At 47.6% G+C, this 25,981-nt stretch overlaps 3 protein-coding genes across 10 annotated transcripts in view; 1 reads left to right on the forward strand and 2 right to left on the reverse strand.

Moving 5' to 3' along the window:
• Positions 1–16,345, reverse strand: part of LOC144059384 (uncharacterized) — a 36,320-nt gene extending 19,975 nt beyond the window's left edge. For 2 of the 3 annotated variants that reach the window (XR_013295647.1, XR_013295646.1), the window contains exons 1-2: positions 16,220–16,345; positions 16,078–16,139 (exon numbers count right to left, since the gene is read on the reverse strand). Coding sequence is in view for 1 of the 3 variants with exons in the window: in XM_077578444.1 (XP_077434570.1) it covers positions 6,435–6,510; positions 6,748–7,002; positions 13,312–13,487 (507 nt within the window). In the remaining 2 variants the exon portion in view is untranslated. Of the gene's footprint in view, positions 1–4,874; positions 6,511–6,747; positions 7,003–13,311; positions 13,574–16,077; positions 16,140–16,219 lie in introns of those variants that run through there. The other variant, XM_077578444.1, reaches the window with a different exon arrangement.
• Positions 6,910–21,345, forward strand: rspo4 (R-spondin 4). The gene is made up of 5 exons (XM_077578450.1): positions 6,910–7,090; positions 10,819–10,998; positions 11,637–11,774; positions 11,941–12,144; positions 19,291–21,345. Exons 1-5 carry the CDS (start codon positions 7,018–7,020, stop codon positions 19,392–19,394), a joined length of 699 nt encoding a protein of 232 aa, XP_077434576.1. The 5' UTR covers positions 6,910–7,017; the 3' UTR covers positions 19,395–21,345.
• The window catches only part of chd6 (chromodomain helicase DNA binding protein 6), a 43,743-nt gene continuing 38,944 nt past the window's right edge, over positions 21,183–25,981 (reverse strand). For all 6 annotated transcript variants that reach the window (XM_077578422.1, XM_077578424.1, XM_077578421.1 and 3 more), the window contains one exon: positions 21,183–25,555. In XM_077578422.1, the coding sequence (XP_077434548.1) occupies positions 24,389–25,555 (1,167 nt within the window). In that variant the 3' untranslated portion in view covers positions 21,183–24,388. The remainder of the gene's footprint in view (positions 25,556–25,981) is intronic.

Here is a 25,981-nt window from a genome sequence, read left to right on the forward strand (position 1 = left end):
AAGTTTGGAGAAAAGAATCGTTTTTCACAAAGTTTGCTGCTTTTCTTTCATCTTTTTATCTTCAAGTATAATTACAATCATTTCACAAGTGTCAAGAATTGATATCTTACATATTTGAGTTTTTTTCAAACGATAATGTCTGTTTCCGCCAAAACAATAAATAAATGCGTGTCCACGCATATCGACGCGCTTGCTCAAAAGCCGACATCGACGCTTTGCGTTTTTTAATGAGTGTTGCGTCGTACGTGGAAGGCGCCGACTTGTGTTGCCTTTCAGACGCTTTGGAGTTCAAGTAAACAACACGAAACATTTGCTGTGTTTTGAACACGCTAACAAGGGTGGGAAACATTAACTTCTCGTAACACTTAATGTTGCCGCACACACAAAAAAAACAACATAAAAATCTCCGCGGGACAGCGCTGGGTAATTGCGTAATTATGTTTTTATGCGAAAAGCACAGCACGCCATCCACATGTGGCCGTTAACACCCACACTCGGATCACGCTGCCTGCGTGCGTGCGTGCGTGCGTGCGTGCGCGCGTGCGCGCGTGCGCGTCGCCCAGCGTGACTCCAGTCCATTGTGTCTTTCATCTTGTGTGTGCCAACAATAATAACCGACACACACACGCACGCGCGCGCGCACGTTTGCCCTCTGCGGGCTCCCACAAATATTAACTCGTACGTGAAAAGCCACATTTCAAACGCTACCACTGAAAGTTTGATAGCGTCATTTGAAAAAAATAAACATAAATGAAACCATGAAAACACCATCAATGGAAGCCACTGACAAATGGAAACTGGTGAGCTGGAGTTGCAGTAAGCGGGGAAAGCCAGCAGAGGGAAGCAGAGCTCCACCGCCAAGTGGCGCATCTGCTGGCCTCACACAACTTCCTGTTTGTCGGATTTGACTTACTATTTTCCTGTTGGAACTTCCTGCTTTGTCCAATTGCACTTCCTGTTGTCTTGACAAAACTTCCTGTTGTCCTAATAGGACTTCTTGTTTGTCGTATTTGACTTCCGATTGTCCTGACAGAACTTCTTGTTGTCCTGTTAGAACTTCCTGTTTTGTCCGATTCAACTTCCTGTTTGTGTGATTTTTACTTCCTGTTTTGTCCCATTCAACTTCCTGTTTGTGTGATTTTTACTTTCTGTTTTGTCCGATTCAACTTCCTGTGTGTGTGATTTTTACTTCCTGTTTTGTCCCATTCAACTTCCTGTTTGTGTGGTTTTTACTTCCCGTTGTCGTGACAGAATTTCTGTCTGTCCTGACTGGACTTGTGGTTGTGAGCACCTGTTGTCTTGAAAGAGGTTCCTCTTGACCCGCCGGGTCTTGGTGCTGTCCTGCTGCTCGCAGCAAACGTTGTGTGTTGCGCTGCTGCAGTTCTTCTTCTTCTTCTTCTTCTTCTTCTTCTTCTTCTTCTTCTTCTTCTTGTCTTGTTGGAAACAATTTGCGGCCTAATAAAGTTTTCCCTGTGGAATGTTCTTGATTGAAAACACACGCAGGAAGCAAACAAGGGGAAGAGCGGAGGCGGCAGCGACTCTCATGACGGAGGTGTACCTAATGTTGTGTCCCATCGTGGTTACCTTTTGCTCTCTCAAGCCGTATTTTTGTTCTCCGGCCAAACTGGCAAAATGCTTCTTCTTGCTGCTTCGAATGGATGTTTCTCCAAACAGGTTTCAAATGCAAGCAGGTTTCAGTTTCTTTTTGTGAAAGCGTCTTTCGGCAGTTCTCGTCTTTGGTGCGCCGTGTTTAAAGCGAGGTCATCGTCGCGGCGGGCGTTTTGTGCTCCTTCGTTGTCAGTCGTTTTTGCTCTCTTTTGTCTTCCTCAAGTTCTCAACCAGATTCCAACAAGTGTTGTTGTCTTTTGTGACCGCTTTTTTTCTATTCGTCCATTCCCAGATTCCCCAAATTGGATCCCAATGCTGTTTTTTTGCTGTCTTTTCTCCCTCCGTCCGTCGCAGGATTCCCCGACGAGTGTTCAACGAGTGTCGTCATCGCTTTTCTTGTTGCTTTTCTGTTGTCGTCTGTTATTGCTTTTGCCTCTTGTTCGTCTCCTTTATGCTAACAAAAAGCAGGATGATGTTGATCTCTTTTGGTTTTCCGAATCGGAAGTCTCGTGGCCACGGCGAGCAGAATTTGTGGCTTGGAAAACGGACGTTTTGTCGGCAGTCCGAGCTTCAAGTCGCACCCGAGCGAGAGTCTCACCCGAAGAGTTGGCAAAAGTCGGTACGTGCCGATGAGAGCGACTCTGCTCGCACGCGCGAAGGTTTTGAGGTGTGAAAAATACATCCGACTTGTGCTATGACGTCAACAAACGAAGGAAGACGAATGCCGGCGATATTCCTGGTTTGACGCAGATCGGAAGGTCTGACGAGACGAGCACGAATCCGTGCGAAGGCGCCGCACAAAAGTTGCTTTTGAAACACGTCAACCTTCGGGGCCTGCTTCAAAGCATTTCAACTCTTTCACAGTAACATGATTTGCAACAATCAGGCTTCTTTCTTATGTCACACTCTTTAATTGGCTCCAAAAGTGGCCCAGGGTGCTTTTTTGTTTTTGTGTGTTTTTTTACAGCCTCCTCACGCATGCAATGCGGCGCTTTCGAAACTTCTTTCAAGCTCATCAGGACGGGAAGAAGCGCCCCAAATTTCCCACTAAATGCCATCAAAATAACAAGGCAAAGACTTACATTCAAAACAAATAAAATCAAATAGCGGAATAAAAATCCTCAGCTGGAACGTCTTGAACAAGGAATGAGCCTCTTTTCAAATTCTTTCTTTTTTGTACACTTTGTCAACTTTCTCCATAAGCCGCGAAGAGCATCAAACAAATGGAAATATTATAAGCCGAGCAAACGTGAAAAAAAGAAGCAGCAGCTTTTAAATGGTGATTTTGTCGAAGCACTTTTCAAAGCAAGCTGGAATTTCAAATCCGGAATAAACGGATCACATTTTGGGCAACTTGAGTTGAGTTCAGCAAGCAAAGCCGAACCAAACGTTGGATCACAAAATCACTTCAACAGAAGCCGTCTGACAAAAGCTAAACCATCTCGAACCCAAACTTCACCACAGCTCAAAGAAATTCCAAAACAGATGCGAAATGACGTTTTGAACGTCCGTCGGTCAGCAAACCCGTCCTGAAGTTTTCTTTTTTTTTCTTCTCCCTCCCTAAAGTTTTCGAAGCACGACGGCCGCCACAATGAGCAGCGCTTGCGCTCATCCAGGAGGTCGCAAAGGAGGCGGGGACAAACGCTGGCCTCCCTCATCTCACTAAAGGTCACTTTGGGGCTGCTTGGCGCTTCCAGGGCCTGGACCACTTGCTGCGATGCATGAAATTCTGCTCATTTTGCTGAGACGTCACTTGGTGACCTCAAGCAGGTCAAGCATCCAAACAAAAGGCGCCGCCAATCAAACTTCTCAATGGCAAATTCAAGGTTTAAAAAGGCCTTTCGTGCTCAAAAAGACGACATTTGGATTCCAATTTTTTGTGAAATTGAAACTGAATGGAAATGTTCAAAATTCCAAAAAGGGCCCAAAATTCACAAAAAAGCTTTTCACGCTTCGAGGGGGTGAATTTGGAAGCGTATCGAAAAAAGGCAAATGCACATTTCGCATGCAGACCACGTGGCACGTTTGGATGACGTCACACGTGCGTTTGCAGTCGCAAAGCAATGGCGGACGGTCAAGTAAGGGATGTTATGTCGATGAAACGCAATTTTGGGGGGAATTCAATGAAGAAGCGAATTTTAGATGGAAAAAAAAGCAAAGAAACGCTCCGGTTGATTACAAATGTCAACAAACATCATCGCAGGGTTCAGTCACTTCCTGGTCTTCTTCTTCTTTGAAATGACCGGTGGATCACATGACTATGGTGTATAGCGCCACCTACAGCGGCGGAGTCGCCTTTCGATATTCGCAAAACAACAACAGATGGAAAAGTCGCATTTTCATCAATCCATTCGCTTGGAAAATTCTGTAGAATTGTTTGGAAAGCTGACGACTGTTGAACATTTAAAAGCTGCATTTGATGTTTACTTGGATTATCTTCATCCGACATTTACATTTGTTTTATGTTCTTGTGTGTGTGCGTGCTAACAATGTGTTTAATGAGTTTCCGTTAGTAGCCCCTTAAATGTGTGTGCGTGTGTTGCATGAAGTCTGTGTTTTTGTTCGTGCGTGCTAACAATGTGTTTAGTGTGAGGCCATCAGTCAGAAGCCGCTTAAATGCCACGCTTGCGTATAAATAGGCCGCGGCTTGCCGTCGTGACGCAGGCTGCGGTGCGAGGATGCCGATGTGTGCCGTTTGCGAAGACGGAAGACAGAAAGACGGGCTATTGCCGTCTTTCTTTTGGAAGATGCACAGATTTTGTAAAAAAAAAAAATAAAAAAAAAAGCATCTTGTGATCATCACACAAGCACTAAGCGTGTTTTTTTTCCCTTCTTTTTTTTTGCTCAGTTTGCAGCACATAAATTGACTCGTAAGTGGGAAAACATCCTGATGTCAAAAGAACACGTTTGTTAGAAAAAAGCAATCTAAGCCAAATGAGTCTTCAACAAACGTGTTCGATGTTTTGGAAAAGAAAATTCGGAGTCAAAGGCCCGGACGTGACACAATTTATGTTTAAGGCTTGCATAATAACGATCATTGATTATGCGGGCAAATGTTGCGTGTATCGTGAAAGCGTTCTCTCCCAGAAATCGGAAGTCTTCAAAGTTGTCGGAGAAATCACAATCGATTTCTTCGTCAGCAAAATCTCGAATCTTGCTGGCAAACGTTTGCTTTGTCCGATGACCTCAAAAATCGGAAGTCCGACATCAGGAAATCTCACAATCACGTCATCGCCCATCGAAAGATAGACGGCTTTGCTTTTTTCAGGGCCGATGCCGAGTCTTTGAAGTCAAGGAGGCCGATAACCGATATTTGAAGTAGATATGGAAAAAATATTGCCGTCAATTTGGGGGGGGATTCAAATGGCAATCTTGACCGTGTTGTAAAATGTCTTAAAGTATGTTTATTGAGATGTTTTTGTTTAGTCTTAGACAATTGACATTCTTTGACATTTCTCACAAAAGATCCCAAGGTTATGAATATGTCTAAACAAGTACATACAGTAAATATTTTTCCCAATTTTTTTTTTAAATACCTGAAATCTTAAACCTTCACATTTCTTTGTTTGAATATGGAAGAAAAACACAAGGTTCAAAAAGTTCTCAGGATAAAAAAAAAACAAACAATTTTATAAAAAATTGAAAAAAAGGTCGATATGGATGTTGGTGAAAATGGCAAATATCGGGCCTGGCCGATGACCCGTCTCGTCTTTTGGTCTCCACGATTTGGAGCCACTTTAAAAACAAAAAACTTAGAAGCTAAAAAAAAACGGTTGTTTCCACTCGTTTAGTAACTTTGAGAGCACAAGTTTTATTGCTTGTTTTTGTTATTAATACTGCGAAGTGTTGTCGGGACTTTTCGTCTGTTCCAATCCTCGATGAAGCGTCTGATAAGAGCAAAACGATTTCCCGTGAGCGGAGGCAGACGCATTCCTGGCGTAATCCTTTGGCAGACGACACGGAAAGAAAAACAGGGTGAAATTCGCTTTGGTTTTTCTCCTGCAAAAGACCGAAGGTGGCAACGACCGCAATCGTTTCAGTCTCATTTCACGCCGTTCTATTTATATGGCATCAGATGGCGATCAATGTTGCCCCCTTTCGGCAACGTTCCATCGGTCATGTCTCATTCCTTTGTTGGAGTTTTTACTTGCCAAGATCGGAGATTACGTCGAGCCTATTTGGGGACTTTCCTGAAGTCGGGCCTTTGTGAACATGAAGGCCAATAAAAGAAACTGGATTTGCCAAAATGAGTCACTTCAGGCACATTTTCCACATTCATGTGAATGGAATCTTTTTGAGAATTAGTTGGTGGGGGTTGGGGGGGTCGTTATCATCGTTAGGAATCGTTTACAAGCTCAGGACCCCCCCCCACTTATCAGCTCGGGAAGACACTTTGTTTGCCAAAAACTCTTGAGCAGAGGTCTCAAATCCAAGTCCAGAAAGTACAAAACCTGCAGCCACAGTTTTGTTTTTTTTAAGGTCTATTTTTTACATTCATGTCATTTTCATAGCTTGCGTTAGAAGCCATCGATGGAGTGAACATGTGACATCTTGCCCCGCCAATGGGTAAGTTGTCACACTACATACGTCACATGACCTTCGGCGTCATCCGTTCCCGAGTGGGAGAGACGGCGGCACGCACGGCTCAGGCGCTAGAGTGGCCATGGTTGTGGGTTTCGATGTCCTTGAGCAAGCTATTGAACCCTCGTTGGCTCTTGACCCGCTCGTACGACTTCCGGCCATCGTTGGACGTCAACGCTGGCTCAAATGATGACCTTTGAATTTTCATCCAGTCATTTTTTTCATGATGCTCTCCTTGTTTGAAATCAATCTTTTGTCCGGCCCCCTTCAGTGAGAGAGAGCGATTCAGCGCTTCTGCGTCCTCTTGGCGCAGCTCGCCCACTGCCGGCACAAGGAACAATTGTCCAAATCAAGTTGACTTAACTGCAGATGGGAGAGAGCGCGTCTCCTTTGGGACAATGGAATGTGGCAGCAGTAGCAGACAATCGGGTCATTTTGGAGAGAAATTTGGCAAAAGTCCAGGAGCAGAGAAGGAGAGAGAGCGAGAGCGAGCCAAGGAGGAGGAGGAGGAGAAGAGGCGGCGGCCAAAGATCACACGGCAAATATGGAAGCACTTACGAGTCCACAAGGAGTCGAGAGAAGTGCGGGAGGAGAGCGCAACGTTGAAGAGCGAGTACAGCGCATCGTTTGACAGCCAACGTCGTCAGAGTTGTGGAGCGCCGGCGTTCCCAGCGACCGTCGGGATCCTTGAAGCTCCTCAGCTCATCGTCCGGCGCGGAACTTTTTCTCCATCTTGTGTCGGTGGACGTACCCACGCGGTCTCGCGGTCTCGCGGGCTTTCCCGCGCCTGTGGGCAGGCGGGCCCCGAAGCGCCTGCCGGGAGCACAAATGCGTTGGCCACTGGTCGCCGTTGCCATGTCTTTGCTTTGCGACGCCATCGGGAGCGAGCGCCGGCCGGATGGTGAGTACGCCGGCAGCTTGGACCACTTTTTGTTCTCCTCCAAAATGCATTCAGTGTTTACAATATGGACGTTGTTTTTGTTCGCTCCACTTGATCAATACTTTTATGACAAACATCATACATGTAAACAATATATATTATTACTGATGCCTTGAAATTCCTCCAGAGATGCAGAATTTCACGTCATCTGTCATTTTGGCATATTTGAAAGTGCTGAACACAGCTTGAGAACAATGACCTTTGACCTCAACTTGAACTGAGAAGCGCCGTGAAACGTCGCCTCTTGCCGTCACTGTGAGAGCCACGAGATTGAAAAATCGGGATATTTTGGCAATGATGAGGGGAGGAATCAAAAAATTATTTTTATTTATTTTTTTTTTTTAAATCGGCAGATATTTTAGAATCCGCCTATTTTGTCAAAAAGGGTGCGCTGTAATGCTTCCGTGCAGAAGGAACTGCTCAGACCAAAAAATCATCATCTCTTGAAAAAGAGTTTGAGATGACGATGACGATGACGATGACGATGACGATGATGATGACATCACAGTTGTTTGCAAAGTTTGACAAATTCCGTCTGGTCAACGTGAGCTCACACTTTGATCACGTTTCCATTCCGTCAACATTTGGGTTGACGCGGACGTGTCGGCCGCGTTGTCACTCAAATTCCCGCGTGACACGCTTGCCCGGATCCAATCTGAAAACTGACAGAGGTCCAGAAAGTAAAAATTCTGCCACGCTTTAGCCTCAGGCGCTAGCTAGCTCTCTAGCTAGCTCTCTAGCTAGCTTCCACGGTGCTCGTTTACCTGCCGGCTCGCTAGCTCCGTCGTCATCCTTTTCGCGCAACGACGACAAAATCAGCAAATGCATGCGCAGCTGCTATTTTTTAGTCCAGCGGTGAAATTGAAGGTGACGTGCGCTTCATCCGCCCTAAAGACTTCCAGCTCGTCCCCGTGCGCAGTAATTACACGTCCGAAATGTTTTTCTTCACATTGTCGCTGATACCGTTTGAATGCATGGCAGACATTTTCTGCAACGACAACAAACGGTTGTGGCGAGCGTTTTGCAAAGCAACACTAACAAGACCAGAAAAACGTGGCACGAACGTTTGTAAAGCAACGTCAGACGAAAAAGGAAGGTATGTTGGGGGGGGTCGATGGAACCTGATGAAGATGAAATCTTTTGGGAATGAATTCAAGAAGCTAACGTTGAAGCCATTTTAGATGGAAAACAGCAACGAGACGCTTCGGTTGATCAAGAATTACAAAAGCAAACTCATACAGTCGCTTCCTGGTCTTCTTTCAAATGACTGCTGGCTCTCATCTCTTAATGGTGTCTAGCGCCACCTACAGCGGCGGAGTCCCTTCTCAATATTGACAAAAGAACAACAGATGGAAACGGGCACAAGTCGCATGTCGCTTTTGCGCATTTTCTCGAAATTGGCTTCAAAAATTGGAAACAATTGGATGCAAACCTGAATAATTGATCCATCGACGATTCAACCGATTCATCAACTAAGCAGATTCATTTGAATTTTGCATTATTATGAAAGCATTTTCCCCTTATTAAGCGGTGAACGGCGTTAATTTCATGCTTGGTATTCGTAAAGTGATTAAAAGAAAGAAGAATTTGATGTTGTACTTGTAAGCGGTCCGTTCATTGTTTTCCAAAGTAAAAACAGATGTTCGCAAAAGTCTTGTTTGGATTAAAGACAACAAGTACAGTTGGTATGTTGAATTTGAATAAAAAATGACATTTAAAAAAAGGCTCCAGTCGTCAGCGAAAGAAGTACGGCGTCCTTCAAGGGACAAACGCATTCCAGCCGCTGGAGTTCCTTTGCCGGCATTCGGCTGCTCTGCATGCGATATAAAACACATGCGCTCTTTTGGACGCCAACTCGAGCGCTCCCCGATTGACCTTTTGGGGCGCCGCCGTAACCACGGAGACGGAGAGGTGTTTGTCGTTTCCTGCCACCTGCTGTGGGTTAGCGACCCATCAAACGGCCTTCCAGCGTTCTGCAGATGGGTCGCACGTGTGACCGGCGACGGCGCTTACAAAAGCGACACGCACGCAAACTACAAGCAAGCGCGCGTGTGCGCAAAATGTCAATGTTTTGAACATTCGTGTGACGCGACCGAGACTTCTTGGCTACCGATTCATGCAAAGGCCTACCAGAACTTCTCAAAAGACAATTTGGCTCAAATGAGCTCAAATGGACCCAACCATGTTTTTTTGCTGGCCATGAAAGGAAAAAGAAATTGTTCCGTTTGACGCGTGCGATGAAGACGGTCGATGATGACCTCGGAACGTTTACTGCTTTGCTGATGCTTAACATTAGAAATCAAGTATCAATATTAGTAGGAAAGGTCGCCACAATTTTCAACTTGATGTTTATCAGAAAGTTTGCGGAACATTCAACGCAGCCCGGGTCAAACGGACCCGATTTCGAGTTAAAGGAGTACAACGAGTAGCATTTCATGATGAAACGGGTTCAAAGTGGTTCTTTTGAAATATTTACAATAAAAGAGAATGATATTTATATATATATATATATATTCCCAATATTTATTGAGAGGCCTTTTTATCATGAAATTATGAAGATTATTTAGCCTGGGTCAAATTGACCCGAGAAGATGATTGGCGTTCCCGAGAGAGCAACTCGATCGTCAGTCGGCCGGTCGGGTTCATGTTGCCGGTCTGGAAATCCACACAAATGGCCGCAACGCCTTCCACGTGTTGTGGTGAAAAAAAAGTCCATTTCATGGTGAGAACTTTTGCCTTTTCAGTCACAAGTGGCGGGAGAAAGCGTGCGTTTCTCCCCACAGGAAAATCGTAAATCACGAGGTAAATCACGGGGACGGACGAGCGGGGACGGACAAGCGGGGACAGACGAGCGGGGACGGACGAGCGCGGGACAGACGAGGGGGGGACGGACGAGCGGGGACGGACGAGCGGGGACGGACGAGCGGGGACGGACGAGCGGGGGCGGACGAGCGGGGACGGACGAGCGGGGACGGACGAGCGGCGACAGACGAGCGGGGACGGACGAGCGGGGACGGACGAGCGGGGACGGACGAGCGGCGACAGACGAGCGGGGACGGACGAGCGGGGACGGACGAGCGGGGGCGGACGAGCGGGGACAGACGAGCGGGCACGTCCTCGCCTACTAAAAACGTCCCGTTCGATTTGCGCTTTTATGACTCGACGGATGTTTTCACGCTGCTTCTGCGAATGGACAAACATATGTTTAGAGTTTGTGTCTTTCTGCTCCCAATCAGTGCGTGCAGGAATGGTCGACGCATGCGCGTGAATGGACTGGGCACGACTGATATGATTCGTTTTGGAACTTAAACGCTGCTGCTTCCTGTCACATGATTTCGCTTGACATTTTCAAGGTCAACTTCCAAGTTCAGTTGACACATTTGAAAAATAAATCGTTCCGTTTATCATTCAAACGTTTTAACTTGAGTTTTTTATGTCTTTATTGTTGGCCTTTTTTTTTTTATTATTATTATGTATTGTATTCGGGGAAAAAAACGGATCTGATTGAACTTTCCAATAAAGAAGTGTTGACGGAATGCGCATCGAGGAAACGAGCGCGGTTTTCATTTATTGCACGTCTTTGCGATCCAATCCTTGCAGGACTGCCGAGCGCAAAGTTCAGCCCGGAAGCGCCGATTGCGGGGGCGAGCGTGTGCCGATCCCTCCATTGATGCCTTGTTTTTGTCCAGATTGGCGAAGCTCTTGCGCCAACTGCAAGCAGTGTTCCAGCGACAACGGCTGCGTGCGCTGCGCCGAGCGCTTGTTCCTGTTGCTGCGGCGGCGCGGGACGTCCCAGCACGGAAGCTGCCTGCACGTCTGCCCCCAAGGATACTTCGGCCAGAGGGGGCGCCACCACAACCGCTGCTTAAGTATGCAAACGCTTTCCCAAGGCGGAACCACGACATTGAATTCAAGCGAAAGATAACAAAACTTGGGCAAAAGCCGTCCCTCATCTAGCGCGAGACGATTCGATGGGCTGCGATACGATTCAAGGACGCAACTCATTGAAAATGGAACGATTGCATCCAGTTTGGCAAAACAAAAAACAACAATTCCAATTGCAAACATTTTTTGTTACATCCTAATTCACTGCCCATCAGAAAATGTAGAGAGAAAAAATTGGAAGACCAGAAATAAAAGTACACGCCCCTTCAAAGTCAGCAGATCAGCAGAAGATCAAACGTCATCGCAACTGCTTCCGAAAGTCATCACACGCTTGCTTGGGAACAATTAAGACACGCAACATTTTTGCCACTTCCTATTCTGTGTATTTATATCAATATTTTGATCATTTGCTCTTGCCTGAATACAAAATGGCCGCCTCATCCTGATAGTTCTGCGATCAGATCCGTCGGGTGCGTTGCGGCAACATGAGGCTCGGCTCCCTCTAGTGGCATCAACGCTAACGACAGCTTAAGTGACCAAGAAGACCGAAAGAAAAACATCCGCTAGATAAACGTCGCTGGTTGTGGATGATGCCGACATTGTGCCTTGTTGTTGCGCGCAGAGTGCCGCTCGGCAAACTGCGAGCATTGCTTCGGCCGGGACTTCTGCACGCAGTGCGAGCGCGACTTCCGGCTCCACGACGGCCGCTGCCTCAGCGTCTGTCCCGAGGGAACCTTCGCACGCAAGCGCCGATGTGAGGGTGAGGAACGCCAACCTTGATCGCGCTCGGCCGTCTTAGCGGCGTTTGCCGGACGTGCCAAAGTCGACCCGCAAAAAAGTCTCAACCAGTCTGAAAAGTCGTCATCGATGATCCGATTAACGCTGCAGAATTCCTGATGGCGTCTTTTTGTCACCGTTGATATCAGACGAGTGCGTCCCGGCTCCGTGGTCCGAGTGGTCCGAGTGGTCCGAGTGGAGCGCCTGCCTCCGAGACGGCGCCCCCTGCGGCTTCAGCTGGGGACGACAGAGCCGGACGCGGGGGAGCGAGCGAACGCCCAGCCCCGACCGGACCACCTGCCCGCCACGCAGCGAGACCAGGAAGTGCCGCATAAAGACGAGGTGTCCCGCAGGTCAGAAGCTTTCACAATCTTCATTGGAAGAAAATACTTCCAAATCGAGTAAGAACAGCCACGACCCGCCGGCAGATCTTTAGGGGCTCGTATCAATTCGTTCTTCCGTTGCTTGACAGGAACGAGGTCCAAAAACGTTGCTTTTGCTGGCAATCGCTCAAAATGAGTGACTTTGATGTGCATTTCCTTTTTGGGCCAAATTGCGCGACGAGGGAGCGACGATAACGTCGCTAATGAAACGAAAGGCCCTCTGCTCGCTCGGAAGAGAAATATCGGCGTCCTGAAAAGATCTGACCGAGAAATCACGAGGACGATCTGACAACATGACAGCGGCTGCACTTTTGCGCTGCTCGTTGACATTTAGTGGGCGGGGAGGGGCGAGCAGTTGGATGGAAGATGAAAACCAGACCCGCGACTACCAGGACAGAAAAGAAGAGTGAAAAGCTGGGAGGGACGTCGTCTCCGTTTGGATTTCCCCGTCCAAGCGGCTTTTTCACTTGCAGCAAAGTCAATTTCACTTCACACAACAAGTTTGAAGCGCAAACCGTCTTTTTCCGCCCAGCGATGTCAAATGCACTTGAGACGAGCGAGACGGCGCTTGGACTCGAGTCAGCGACGCGCGTGCGCCGAGTGAGCGTTGCTAACGTCTGGTTCCAACTAGCCTTTGGGCCGCAACGTGTCGCCCCCCTTGGGTGGGGCCCGCTGGAAAAGCTCAGACGGAAATCCTACACAAATCCGCGGCGGCGGCGGCGGCGGCGGCGGCGGCGGCGGCGGCGGCGGTGGCCTCCTGGAATTTGGAAGAAAATGAAGTCAGTTTGACGAAGCAACATGAAATTGGGAAGACGTGTCCGTCATGGGAGGAACCACAAAAACGTCTCAAGAAATCATGTTTGAAGGTCGCTCATGCGACGGCCATTTTGTCCATTTCCAGGGCTTCCGAAATGACAAACTTCTCCTAGAAACGGCCTTCATCAAAACATGTCGTCCGATTGCTTCCGATTTGGAATCGCGTACAAAAGACGGACGTGAGACCAAAGTCGGTTTCCGTCGCTGAGCGAGGAAAGGCGCACTTTTGCAATGGCTGGAAATGATGCTTGACTTTTGACCCCTGTTGTTGTCATCCATGGCAAAGGCCCCGCCCTCCAGTCTGTCTCGTATCGGGCTCACCTTTTATGGATGGAAAACGTGGAGAACGTTTCACCGCGAGGTTCTGCATGAGACGAGACTTCGGCTGCCGTTGCAAATGGATTCGCGTTGACACATTTGACTCCTTTTTGGCGGGTCAACATATTTGGCGTCCGCGCCATATTTGGCGTCCGCGCCATATTTGGCGTCCGCGCCATATTTGGTTTTGTTTCTTTGCATCGATCTCCTCACGTGACCTTTTCTTCTTTTTTTTCTCTCCATTCATTTGACTTCAGAACACGTCCTACGGGAAGACAGACTTTTTTTTCTTTATTCTGTCCATTGAAAAATAACACAATTGTGGGGCAAAAATGGACCAAATGTCTACTTGGGTCAATTTGACTTTTTGATTTGTGAAGCAAAAAAAAATGTTTTTTTTTTTAATTCCAATAATTTAGTGTAAAACAACGGAGGAAGTTGGGTCAGATCATCTCGTTTCTTTCTATTTGGGACTCAATCACACACACGAGTCTCAAAGGCCTTCAAATGTCCACAGTTGACAAGTAACAACGACATCCCCCGATCGAACCAAAGTGTTGAGCTCAAGCAGGTCAACGAGGAAAAAGAAACTATGATGGGATCAGGTTGTTCAGCGCTTCTGAGATTTACGACAATCTGCCGACCGTGAAGGCAACGGGAAAGCGACTTTGTCGTCGTGGTTACAGCTGACAGTATTGCGCCAAACTCTCAGAAAAGTTTGTATGATGATTATTATTATTATTATTATAACAGGGGGGGGGAAATGGAGGATTTCTCGTAAGCTTGAACGCAACACAGCCGCGCTCTTCTTCTTTTTCCAAATCAAATGTTCAATTCCGGAGAAGTTTACGGTGAAAGCCGGAAAAGTGCAGTTTTCACATTTCAGGACGGCTAACAACAAATACCACCGGAGGTTTTTGTTTGTTTGTTTTGTGTGGTGCGCGCACGCACACACACACACACACACACACACACACACACACACACACACACACACACACACACAAACGGTCTCCCAGGCGGGAAGCGAAGTCGCGCCAAGCTGCACCGAAGGCAAGTGCCGGCAACCAGTCCCACCCTGAGGGTTTTTTGCCGCCGGCTTCCCCGAAGTGACGCACTTGTCGGTCGTCCTCGTCATGGTGGGTGGTCGTCACGGCAACCGTCACAGGTCACACGCTCGTCCCGCGCCGGCGTCGTGACGAGCGACCGAATGACGCGCACGTGGGATGAAAGTCTTTCCCGACGGGTTCTTGTCGATCTTCTGATGGATTTGACGAGCGGCCCACCGGCGCTGGCCGTCCGGGGTCGGCTCCAAACCCCACCAGAACATTGCGCTGGATTCCGGTCGCATCACGTGAATTAGCGTGCTTGGAAAAGTTGCCTTAAAGGAGCAACAAGTTGAGCAGGCTGAAAATGCTGCGGAGGTCGCATCAAAGTTTGCAGATGTTGTTGCTGTCACTGCACGTCGATGACAAAAAGCTGACATTTCAACTTTGGCTGTGTTGACTTTTTCAATCCGTTGTTGTTGTTGTTGTTGTTGTTGTTGTTGAGATGATGATTTCTGATGATTTCAATCTCATCTCGGAAGATTTGCCGCCGCCGGCCACAGGACGTTTTCTTGTCGTCTTCTGCTGCTGCAGCTTCCTCGAACCGTTACACAAGATCTTCAGGGGATGCACCGCAATGCTATTTTCAACCGATACCGATACCGATAAAGCAACCACTTAAAAAAGGCCAACAATCGTTTGCAAAAGCAACCACATGCACAAACGCGTGACAACTTTGTGCATCCCTTCTTTTGTTGCTTTTTTTTCCCTCTTGGCTCACCGTTTCCCGTCTTCTGCTTTTCTGTTTCCCTGCGGAACGTTTTCCTTTTCTTTCCGATGACGCTTCTTGCGAGGAGAGCGTCGCCGGGCCTGTGTCTGCTTGTAGTCATGCGCTTTCCTGATCTCCACATAAAAGCGGCCCCCAAAGCTTTTCATTGCTCATGAAGTTTGGTCAAATGTTTCCGTTCAGCGTGAAACTTGGAATCCAAAGCAGGTTTGCGTTCAAAGTCTTTGGCCCGCCGCCAGACCTCACATGTCCTGCCGTTAATGCAATCGCACAGAATATGTAGACCAGCCGCCGCAAAAATCTTCTTTTCAAGCAGATTTACCGTCAACGCACACCAGCAATTTCCACAAAACGCCGGCAAGGCGGCACACGGGCCAATTTGGCGGCTTTCGCGTCCTCAATTTGCGAACGTCCCAAAAGCACATTTGACACTCGCTGCATGTGTCCCAATACTAAGACGGGGGCGGGACGTTCCAACCCGAATCCATTTTGAAAAGGACTGGCCAGAGGCTTGCAGGAGTCCCCATCGTGGACAGCCGAGATGCTCATCTACGAATTAGAAGACGTTTCGGTACAATTCAGTCAGAAAAAGTCACATGAAAAGTCGATTGTGAGGAGATTTGGGGCCAAAAAGCAGCCGCTTTAAATGTAGTTAGTAGAGCAAGTCCGTGAGTTTTTATTCCTTTTGGTTTTTGGGGAGGGCTTTCAAAAACGCTTCGTTTGAGTTGGGTTGTTATTAGTTTTAGATTTGTTTCTTATAAAAATAAAAATAAACCGTGGTTTGTGTTTTGTAGTCAAAATTTTCGTAAAAGAAACATTTTTACCATCAACAATCACATTGAGATACTGCATTAGCGTTCACAGAGTTTGAATGAACAAAAGTGCATTTGACTGCTTGTAAAGTTGTCTTTAGTTTGAAAGCTAGGACGGACTCACCTTCCGTCCCTCCGTTGTTTGCCTTCTTGAGAACTTCTGAAGTGGTTTTGCGCCTTGAATTCCTGTTGACAAGCATTAAACAAGCTTGTACACAAGTCATATAGTTCATATGAAGCAACAACAAAAAGACAAGACTTGTTACCTTTTGTGTCACGTTTCAGGCTGCGTGTCAAACTTCGTCATTCCAAAATAAACTCCGATTTTGTCGCCTCGTTGAACGTCAGCTGGTGAAGCGTCTGAACTGCCGCTTGCTTGATGATGTCATTTCTACGCGACACACTCTAAAAGGACTCCAACTCCCAGACAATTGTTCAAGCGAGCGTCTTCTGGCGAACGGCTGGGAGGGGGAGGGGGAGGGGGAGCGGGAGGGGGAGGGGGAGCGGGAGGGGGAGGGGGAGGGGGAGCGGGAGGGGGGTGCGGAGACGCCACGGACCGAACCGTCACTTGCCTTCGATGCAGGTTGGCGTGGGTTCGCGTCCCCGCCTGGGAGGCCATGTTTGTCTGTGTGCATGTTTGTGTGAGTGAAGAAAAACAAAGAAAGAAAGAAGATGCCGCGGACTTCCGGGTTCCACACATCCGCGCCGTTTCCAGCCACAGATTGGCTGCGTTCCTTCCTGCCACCCTTTTGAACATATGAGCTCTTTTTTTCTTCCTATTCCTGTTTTTCTTTTCTTTTTTACTTCAACTTATATTTTGAACTTGTAATGTGTTTTCTTTACGTTTATATGTTCAATAAAACCAAAAACCATACCCAGTCAGGAATTGAACCCACAACCTCCCAGTCTCAGGGTAAACAGTCTACCGCTAGGCCCACATTTCCATTTTTTATAAACTATTGTAATATATACATTTAGAATACAATAAATTGATACAATCCAAATATTTCCAAGTGATCTCCTTCGACTTACTTTCTATTGTAAGCAATTTCATTGTTTGTTTGGCCAACCCCAAAAGTTGGTTTGCCTTTAACCACCTGGGATGGTCAACGTCTGAACAATCCATTGGTTAATCAAGCCAATATAAGCTTAACCTACTAGATTGGTCATTTTTATTCAACCAATCCGATTTTAGACTGCAATGTTTCTTCTAGTTAAAATTTCAAACGATGATCAAAATAGTTGTCGGTTCATTTGATTATAGAAGAGAAGTTGTTGATCATTGGATGAATTGTTGAAGTGTTTTCCCGCCACTCTGGCGTCATAGCTGTTCTTCATTTTTGTACGTCTTCGGCCCAAAAAGCACATCACATTTCCTGGCATTCGGAACAAGCGGCATCAAACAAAAAGACGCATAAATCCATATTCGTTCCTCTCAGACAGTCTTGCAGTACAATTTTGAAGAGTTCACGAACTCCTAATTGGATCAAGGCAATTAGGAAGCCGGGATTCTCTCGTGTCCGAGAAGGTCCGATGCGCGAACGGCAAACGAGCAGGACGCACGCGATGCGCCGCACAAAGCGGAAGCATTTTCCAATCTCGTCTCCATCCGAGCGGCGCGACGCGTTGGCGGTGCGAGCAACAACACGCATTTGTTGTGGTCGCGACACGACTCGCAAGGTGGCGCCGGTCCAGTTATTGCGCGCAATTTCTTCCCAAATGCTGTTTGTTGTGTCGCCGTTGTCTTTGGAGGACTGCAGGCCACATGTGCCGGCTGCTCCTGTAAATCTTTGTCCTTGTGAGTCACGCTGGCGTGTCGTCCCCAAAAGCCGTCTTCATCGCAACAAAAGCGAAGACGACACACAAGCCCACTTCGTTCTATTGTCGTGCGGCCCACCACGACGGAAATTCACTTTTGTGTCCCAAGGCCACGTTTTTTGTTTTTTTTTGCTTTTCATGTCCAAATACTTTAGAGTCCATATTCCCAGATGTCCCTCACTTTGTCCTGCGGCTGTCCCCATATTCAAAAACGTGTCCTTCCCTTTGACTTCCTGCCGGCGTCCCAATACTTTTGTTGAAGTGGATGGCGGACACGTGCTGTCGAATAAGCAGCTGGCAAAATGTTGCACGTGCTCTTAGAAGTGGCGTTGAGTCACGTAGCTCGTCTCCATTTGTTCTCTTCTTTCCTTTCCACAACACGCTCGCCGGAGAAAAAACAGGAAATGGTTTTTGCAACCGCTTGTGGGGAAACGGTCTTGACTCCGCCCCAAATAGCAAAGGTCAGGTGAAGCAGCATTGGGTTGAGGGAGGTTTGTCCAGCTGAAGTGAAACGAGGTCAGAGGTGATCCGGCGAGTCGTTGGCTTGACTTTGCAGCACAGAATTGCATCACATGCTTCTTGGAGCATGTGATGCAATTCCTCCTCATACTTTTGTTCAAACTCTGCACTTTCTTCACTTTCCATTTGCCGTTTAGAAAAAAGTCGGACGCTTTCCGTCACGTTTCAGTGGATTCAAACTCTTTATGACTACCAGTCGATTAGCACCCTCTATCGGCGGAGAGTTGATACTGCAGCCAGTCAGATGACTCCATTATTTGGTGGAAGATGATGAGGAAGTGGATCGTTTGTGATCCGTGCTACTAAGCCCAACTTCTTACAAGTCGCAGCCATTACGCATTAGCGTCCGTTAGTGACAGAATGGCAAGTCAATTATATTTGACTCATTTATATAGTAAATATTCATTCTCTATTGACTTGCAACAGAATTAAGCACTTGAGAAGGGACGTTTATAGTACCCGGATTTAGCACCAGTGCCGCGCACGTCCTGCGATTGTCCCAATACTTTTTGTCCAAAAGCACATGTATTTTTGGCTTCCGGAAAGTGAATGTTCTCTTCACGTCTTCCTTCTGATTCGTCCCAAAGAGAACGATTGGCTGCGCTGCTCCGTCCGTAGAACACAAACGTCTTTTCAAACACTTTTGCCAATATATTTGTAACTTGTTATTGAGCCGTGTGTGAAGGATCGAGCACAACATGCGGGCCGGTCCGTCGATGTCATTCAGCGTCTCGTTTGTCACTCCGTGTTGAAGTTTGCAGTAAAGCAAATACATAAACAAAAGAAAAATCCACATTCCAACACCAAAATGCGCAACCAAATCATTTCATCCGTTGAAAGTCTTCTAGCTTAATGCTAGTTAGCATGCAAAACACCCGAGACGGACTAGCAGAAGTAGCATCGATGTCGCGCTCATCCAAAACCTCCAAACAATTGCATTTTGATGGACTGGATTTTGAAATAAGAAAAAAATAAGAATTTTGTATTTTCTTGTCTGCAGGCGTCAGAAGTTGGGGGCGGCGAGGGCGGGGCCGCCAGCGTCAGCAGAAACCGCTTTGGATGCTCGCCAGCAGCAACACCAGCAACGCACGCAACATTTTCTGAGGCTCGCCAGTCGCCACGACAACATCCATCGTCCCACACGCGCAGGCGCAAAACCAGCACAGCCTCCGTCGAGCTCGCACGCACCAATAAGAAGCCACAAATTCTCACCCAGTTCAAGGCTACGGTACCGTCGGGGGCGGAGCTACACGGTGGAGACTCCGCCCCCACGCATCTGGGGGACCCTTCGGCACCGTTAGCTGACGGCGGCGTGACAACCTTGAACCGGCTCTGGAGCCTGTTGAGCTCCGTTCACAACATCCAGCAACGCGTTCACGACAAACGCTTCAATTCTTTCCCAACTCGGCAGCAAAAGTTTTGCAACGGCGAGCATCAAAAGATCAACAGGAGTTCATATATTCCACTCGGACGCTATGACAACCTTCAGCAAATCGTCACAATATTACAATTCTAGCTCTAAAAGGAACTCTTTTTTTCCCTTCAAATCAGATAAAAAAAAAAAGAAGCATTTTTTTCTATTTGATTTTGAAACCAAATATAGAAAAATTGGATACATGAAGAAACATGTTAAGTTGAAGCAGTGTTTCCCACACCATATTAATACTTGGGTGGGCCACCACCCAAAATGTTTTCAAGAAAATTGATTAAAAATATATTTAAAAAGAAGAAAAAACGTGTCGCGAGCGGATATAGCGCACGTAACGTTCGTTGTCCGTCACTTGAGAACGTTGAAGCGAGAGGAGACGTCGTAACAGGACTGAGAATGCGCGTGTTTGGGACGTAAAAGCTGAAGTGGCGCATGCTCTTATTTAATATTATTATTTGTACCTAATAAACGCCATTCCCTTCATAAATGTCTACGAAATGCAACAATTGATCCTAGAAAGATGTATTTTGGGCATGAAAATGTTGGCCACTGCCGGGAAATTGCTGGAAGGTCCCAAAAAGTCCCGAGTGCAGATTTAGCCCCGTTGAAAGCCGTCAGCGGCAGCGAAAGTCAAAATCAACGCTGACATGAGAAGCGGGACGGAAAGCGTCGGGAGGCGTCGGGAGGCGTCGGAAGGCGTCGGGAGGCGTCGGGACACCTTCAACAAGTGCTCAAAAGAAGACGCCAGCGAGCGGCTGCTGGCAAACACGTTTTCCTGCACCGACTTTGAAAAGTGTGGATTGTTGTTGCTGTCAACAAAAGCACGAGCGCTTCAGGCATCAACACAAAATGGACGTCAAACACAAACGTCGTCACGGGATCCGAAAGCTCCAAAGGCGCCGACGCGTGTTCCCGATGGAGTTCAGCCAACGAAGCCACTTTGACTGGCCGGCATGAAATTTGCTGAGCTGCGACGCGGGAAGTCAGCCATTTTGTTCGCAAGCCTCAGGAAGGCTTCGGGACGTTCGGGCTTCCGTCCGTGCTTGAACGGCCAAAAATCCATTTGCATGCATGCACTGTTTTTGCTGGCTGGAGATTCCTCTTGTTTTTGTTAAATCGACATTTTCTTGACACACTTCAAATTGGAAAAACAAAAACAACTTTTTGCTTGCGGGTGAAAGATCAAATTGCAGATTTGGAAAAAAGCGCTCACGCGTTTGCCTCTTTTGTTTTGTTGTGAATGAAAATGGAAGCGTGAAAAAGGTGCAAGTCAGGCGTCCACCTGCTGCGGCATGCACGCCGTACCCCAAATAACTTCATCCTCAGACCTCCATCAGGTCAAATATTCATCACGGCTCATAAATTTGATCAAAATGAATCAAAACAGGCGCTCAAAATGCATTTTGTGCTTTCAATAAATTACATAAACAATCACAAAAATGAAAAAAAAAAAAAAGGCAAAATAAGGGTTTCTTTAGGTTTTCTTTTACTTGGATTAATAAGACAAAAGAATATTTGGCCAAAGCAAAAAGTAGGATAATAATAAATTATATGGTGCCACAACTTGTTGTGGCAAGGCAACATCTAACAAGTGTCTTTTTATTGTTTCCATCTTCTTCTCACACACGCGACGACGACTCGGACTTTGTGCAAAAATGTCTTTTTTTTTTCATGTCATTTAAAAAAAACAACAACATTGTGACCCTGTTGGATGTTCACTACTTCCTGTCCGCACGCGCGCACACGCACACGCACACGCACACACCAGCCAATGGGATGCAAACAGAAGGCCAAAGAGAGAAAGAAAGAAAAAAGAAGCCGTATACAGCACCTTGCACATGGAACTATACATACAGTATGGGTGTACACACTTTTGCAAATTGCCCTCTTTTTTTGCCCCGAAACTTTTTGTGCTCTTTCTGAAATGGCCCAAGTTGGCGCCAAGGCCCGGTGGCATGTAAATGTAGTGCTTTGGCGCCATCTCGTAGCATCTAGGTGGAACTTGTCAGGAGTGTCAAAAGTAGTGCTTTGGTGCCATTCGGAGGCATCTCATAGGAAATGATGCAACTTTTGTTGTCGCCATTTTTCAGTATTGACGGCCGCAGCGGCCGTCGCTGTACATTTTACACAACGTATGTACATATAAACAGCGCTCAGCAAAAGTTTGCAGGAAAAACCTCATTTCGTCCGGGCTCAACTTTGGCAAGTCCAACTGCTGCGTTTTGGCACAATTCGTCACAGAAAAACTCACAACAGACCTTTGACCTGAAGCTCATTTGGTCGACATGTCATAAAAGGGAGGAGTCAGCCATTTTCAGCCATTTCAAGAGGACCTTCTTTTTTTTGGGGGGGGTTCCACCTCTCAAAGCAAGTTTGACCTAGCAACATGGAATTTGTTTCAGAGTACAGCTGCAAAAAAAAGTGTCAAGAAGCCATGCCTAAAAAATATATTAATATATATTTTTTAATTGCCAATTGAAGGTCTCGTTGATTTTTGATTTATGAGTAATTCTGCAGTGGACCCACAAACAAATAAAAAAGTCTCCAGAAGATAAAGATACAGAAAGTCGAGCATTCTGAAGAGAAGCGGACTTTTTTCCCCCTTTTTTTTTTTGGGGCTCTCTTCAAAAAACAAAAAATGACTTTTGCCTGATTGGGAGCAAATTTGAAGCCTGCAAAGCCGAAAGAGGGACAACAAGACCTTTACAGCAGACGTCCCCAACCCTGGTCCTCAGGGACCGCTAGCCAGCCTCTTTTCCACGTCTCCCACAGCCAACACAGGTGAAGATCGTTCTTCTCCGGAGATTGCTGCTTAGCTGATGATATGAATCACCTGTGTTGGCTGTGGGAGGCGTGGAAAAGAGGATAGCTAGCGGTCCCTGAGGACGTCTGCTTTACAGGATCTTGACTAACTTTTTAAGCCATACCTCAAATAACCGCGTGCGCTGACCTTGATTTCAAACATGAAATAAATCAATCAAATGCTCGCTGTTGCAAGTTGTCGATGGCGCGTCCTGACTCGGCTTCAAGTCATCAGCAGGCTGCAACTAAACTTTCGGCAAATAGCGCATAAGGACAAAAATATATGTCAACAAAGGAAATAAAACATGGAGGCCACCGCACAAGTCCCCTTTCATGTGAATACCACTTCCACCACCCCAACGCACGCCAAGCGACGTGTGAAATTGGCCTCCATGTTGGTGTCCATCGTAAATGTGTTTGCTGCTCCCTGCTGGCCAACTGCAAAAGTACAACGTAAATGTGTTTGCTGCTCCCTGCTGGCCAACTGCAAAAGTACAACGCGAGTGAGCGAGTCACACAAGCCGCAAGAAAATGTCCACAAAACCAAGCAAGAATTTGGCCCGAAGAGTTCGATTGTTTTGGGAGGGGTTTCGCATTCCCCGGAATAAAGTTGCAATATTACAAGAATAAAGTCTTTGTAAAAAGATGAAAGTTTGATGTTCTTTCAACACAAATGCTGCTTTAAAAAACAAAACAAAAACAAACACGTTAAATGCTTAAAAGGAGACAATTTCTGCCTGGCTTAAATTTGGATTACCTGGAGATTATTTTGTAGAATAAAGTTTACATGACTTTTTTGCGATTCATGAATCAATTAGCGCTTTGACTTTGACTTTGCAGACCTAAATTGTGCACCTTTGCGGACGTTTCAAGCAAAAATGTTGCTCTTTTACGGATGTCAACTTTTGGCGAAGTCGGCGTCCGTACGTCACACGCACGAGCAGCACCAGCGGACTTCCAGACAAATCAAGTTCAAACCTCCCAAAACAACAACAATATCATTGCGGTTTGTGGAACGGTTTGTAAATAACACAGCCAGCTTCTAATAGTGGGCGGGACCAAACCAAAAATGCAAACATTTGGGGAATGGAAAGCAAACAAGTTGCCGTATCTGGTCAGTACTTTGCTTGGTTACGACTTTCAACCGAGACAATATTTTGCAACCAGCACAACGGCTAGCAATGTTCAAATCAATTGTTTTTATGAACGGAGCCCCTCCTATTCGCTCAAAGCAACCCCAGTGTGACCCTTGCAAAGAAAGCAATATTTAATGTTTGGTTCGAACCCAGCATAAAGCATTTTCTGTTGCACTTTTAATGAGTGAAAAGTACTAAAGAAAACACATTGGATTGTATTAAATATTCATTGAATTATTCTGCCACTAGGTGGCATTAGTGTTTTATGTGTAAAATCCCGCACCCCAAATAAGCCAAAATTTAACGTGGTAGTATTTGAGTTTTTTCTTTTGGGTGTGGCTCAAACATTGCCAATATGAAAGTGACGGCATGTGCGTTTTTTTTTTTTTTTTTAAAGGCATACATCTCTTTATGGTCTTCAGTCAAAATGTTTAAAAACAAAAAAACAACAACAACGTGCGTGTCATGATTGTTCTCTGCTTTTGTTGCGAGGCGTCGACGTTGAAAAGACGAGGTGGAATTGTGAGATGTGGAAACTTCACAAGAGCTTAACACAACAAAAGCAAAGAACTAAAAAAAGAGTGTCTCTGAGGGAGGAGCTTAGACAGCGGGCTTGGGCGTGTGAAGTCATCATCATCATCATCATCATCATAAGAAGGAGAATTCAAGTCGGACGACTGACTGACAGACACGGCACAAACTTTACACTCAAGTGTTTCCTTCCTGCACCTTTACACGTCCTGCTGGTCTGGTTCGGGTTCGGGTTCGCTTACTCCTGCTTGCGCGTCACGTGGCGCCCCCGCAGGCTGCTGATGGCAGTCCGCTTGCTGCGTGCGCAGCGAAAAGGCCGAGTCCACCGTACTTTGGCTCTGCTTGGCCTCCTGCGGCTGCGAATCCTCGCAGGGCTCGGCCTCCCGTTTGGGCTCGGCCTCCCGTTTGGGCTCGGCCTCCCGTTTGGGCTCGGCCTCCCGTTTGGGCTCGGCCCCCCGTTTGGGCTCGGCCTCCCGTTTGGGCTCCTCGCGCCAACCCGGGTCTTCGCAATGTTCCGGCTCGCCACGCTCCAACTCTTGATGGCCTTGCGCTTCCTCCTGCCGTGGCTCCGCCTCCTTGTGCGAATCCGCTTCCGGGTCGTGCCCCTCGGGCGCCCGCTGGGACTCGTCCCGCTCTCGCCGCCGCCTCCGCTTGGGGCTCCCCGGGGAGCCGTCATGAGCAGCGGCGCCGGGCGGCACGGCGGGCAGCGCCATGATGCCGCCGTGCGGCAGAAACATGTGCGGGTAGAGGAGACCGTGTGACATGCCGGGTATCAGGAAAGGGTTGAAAGTCAGATGGCCGGCGGGATGCGGGTCACACTTATTCTGGCTGCCGGAAGGGGCGGCGGCAGCCTCGGCCGGCGAAGTGGACGTGCCGCCGCCCGCCTCTGACGCGCTGACGGTGGTAGTGACTTTGGCGGCGGACGAGGACGAGGACGAGGCGGACGAGGTGGCGTGTAGCGGCATGACGGTGCCCACGCTGAACAGGGTATGCTGCGGGACGGCGGCTCCGTGGGGGGGCGGCGGCATGCCGTGCAGCATCATGGGTAACATACTCAAGCCGTTCTTGCCGTCCTCCGTGGACGGCCCGCTGACGCCCGCCGGGAAAACATGAGGGAAGCCCGCCGCCATGATGCCGGAGATGGGGATGCCGGATATTCCGGCGCGGAGGTTCTGCATGGCCACCATGGAGTCCACGCCGCTCATCAGGGCGCCGTTCATGAAGATGGGCGGCGGCAGGCCCGAGGAGTCCGACAGGAGGGGCTTGGGCATCTCGCTGCGAGGGCGGCGCCCGCGGCGGCGTGACGACGGGTCTCTGTTGACCGGCTCCGTCAGGATGCGGGAAAACTTGCCCTCCGGGAGGAATCCCTACGGAACGCAAGACCAGATCGTCAGACGGGTGATTTGTGCACTCATGTGAATCTGGATAGCCGAGAGGCCGACACATGGTCAGGCCGCCGGGTTCAGGAAGAAAAAGGAGGCCTTCAAACAGCACAGACTGTCCACTGGTTAATTGTTGTTGTTTTTTACTTGTTAAAAAATAGTGAGCACCCCAGCACAAACCCCAGCACAAACCCCAGCACAAACCCCAGCACCACCCGCACCACCCGCACCCCCGACCCTACACTAAGTGCCTACGACTTGTGCATGTCTCATCGGTATGAATACTGTACAGTATATGCAGCATTCTGCTGGCGAGATGGGAGGAGCAAGATGGCCGTCCTGTGACTTCAACGGCTTGCATGGATGCGTATCGGCTTTGCAGTCTTATATATTCAGCCGATGAGTGGGTCG

Source organism: Vanacampus margaritifer, chromosome 10, assembly GCF_051991255.1.
Source record: "Vanacampus margaritifer isolate UIUO_Vmar chromosome 10, RoL_Vmar_1.0, whole genome shotgun sequence".
Lineage (NCBI taxonomy): Eukaryota > Metazoa > Chordata > Actinopteri > Syngnathiformes > Syngnathidae > Vanacampus > Vanacampus margaritifer.

Excerpts from the sequence above, each read along its gene's own strand:
- rspo4 (XM_077578450.1), top strand. The coding sequence starts at position 7,018 with ATGCGTTGGCCACTGGTCGCCGTTGCCATGTCTTTGCTTTGCGACGCC. Across the intron at positions 10,999-11,636 it reads CCACCACAACCGCTGCTTAA|AGTGCCGCTCGGCAAACTGC; the intron begins GTATGCAAACGC and ends TGTTGCGCGCAG. Across the intron at positions 11,775-11,940 it reads ACGCAAGCGCCGATGTGAGG|ACGAGTGCGTCCCGGCTCCG; the intron begins GTGAGGAACGCC and ends CGTTGATATCAG.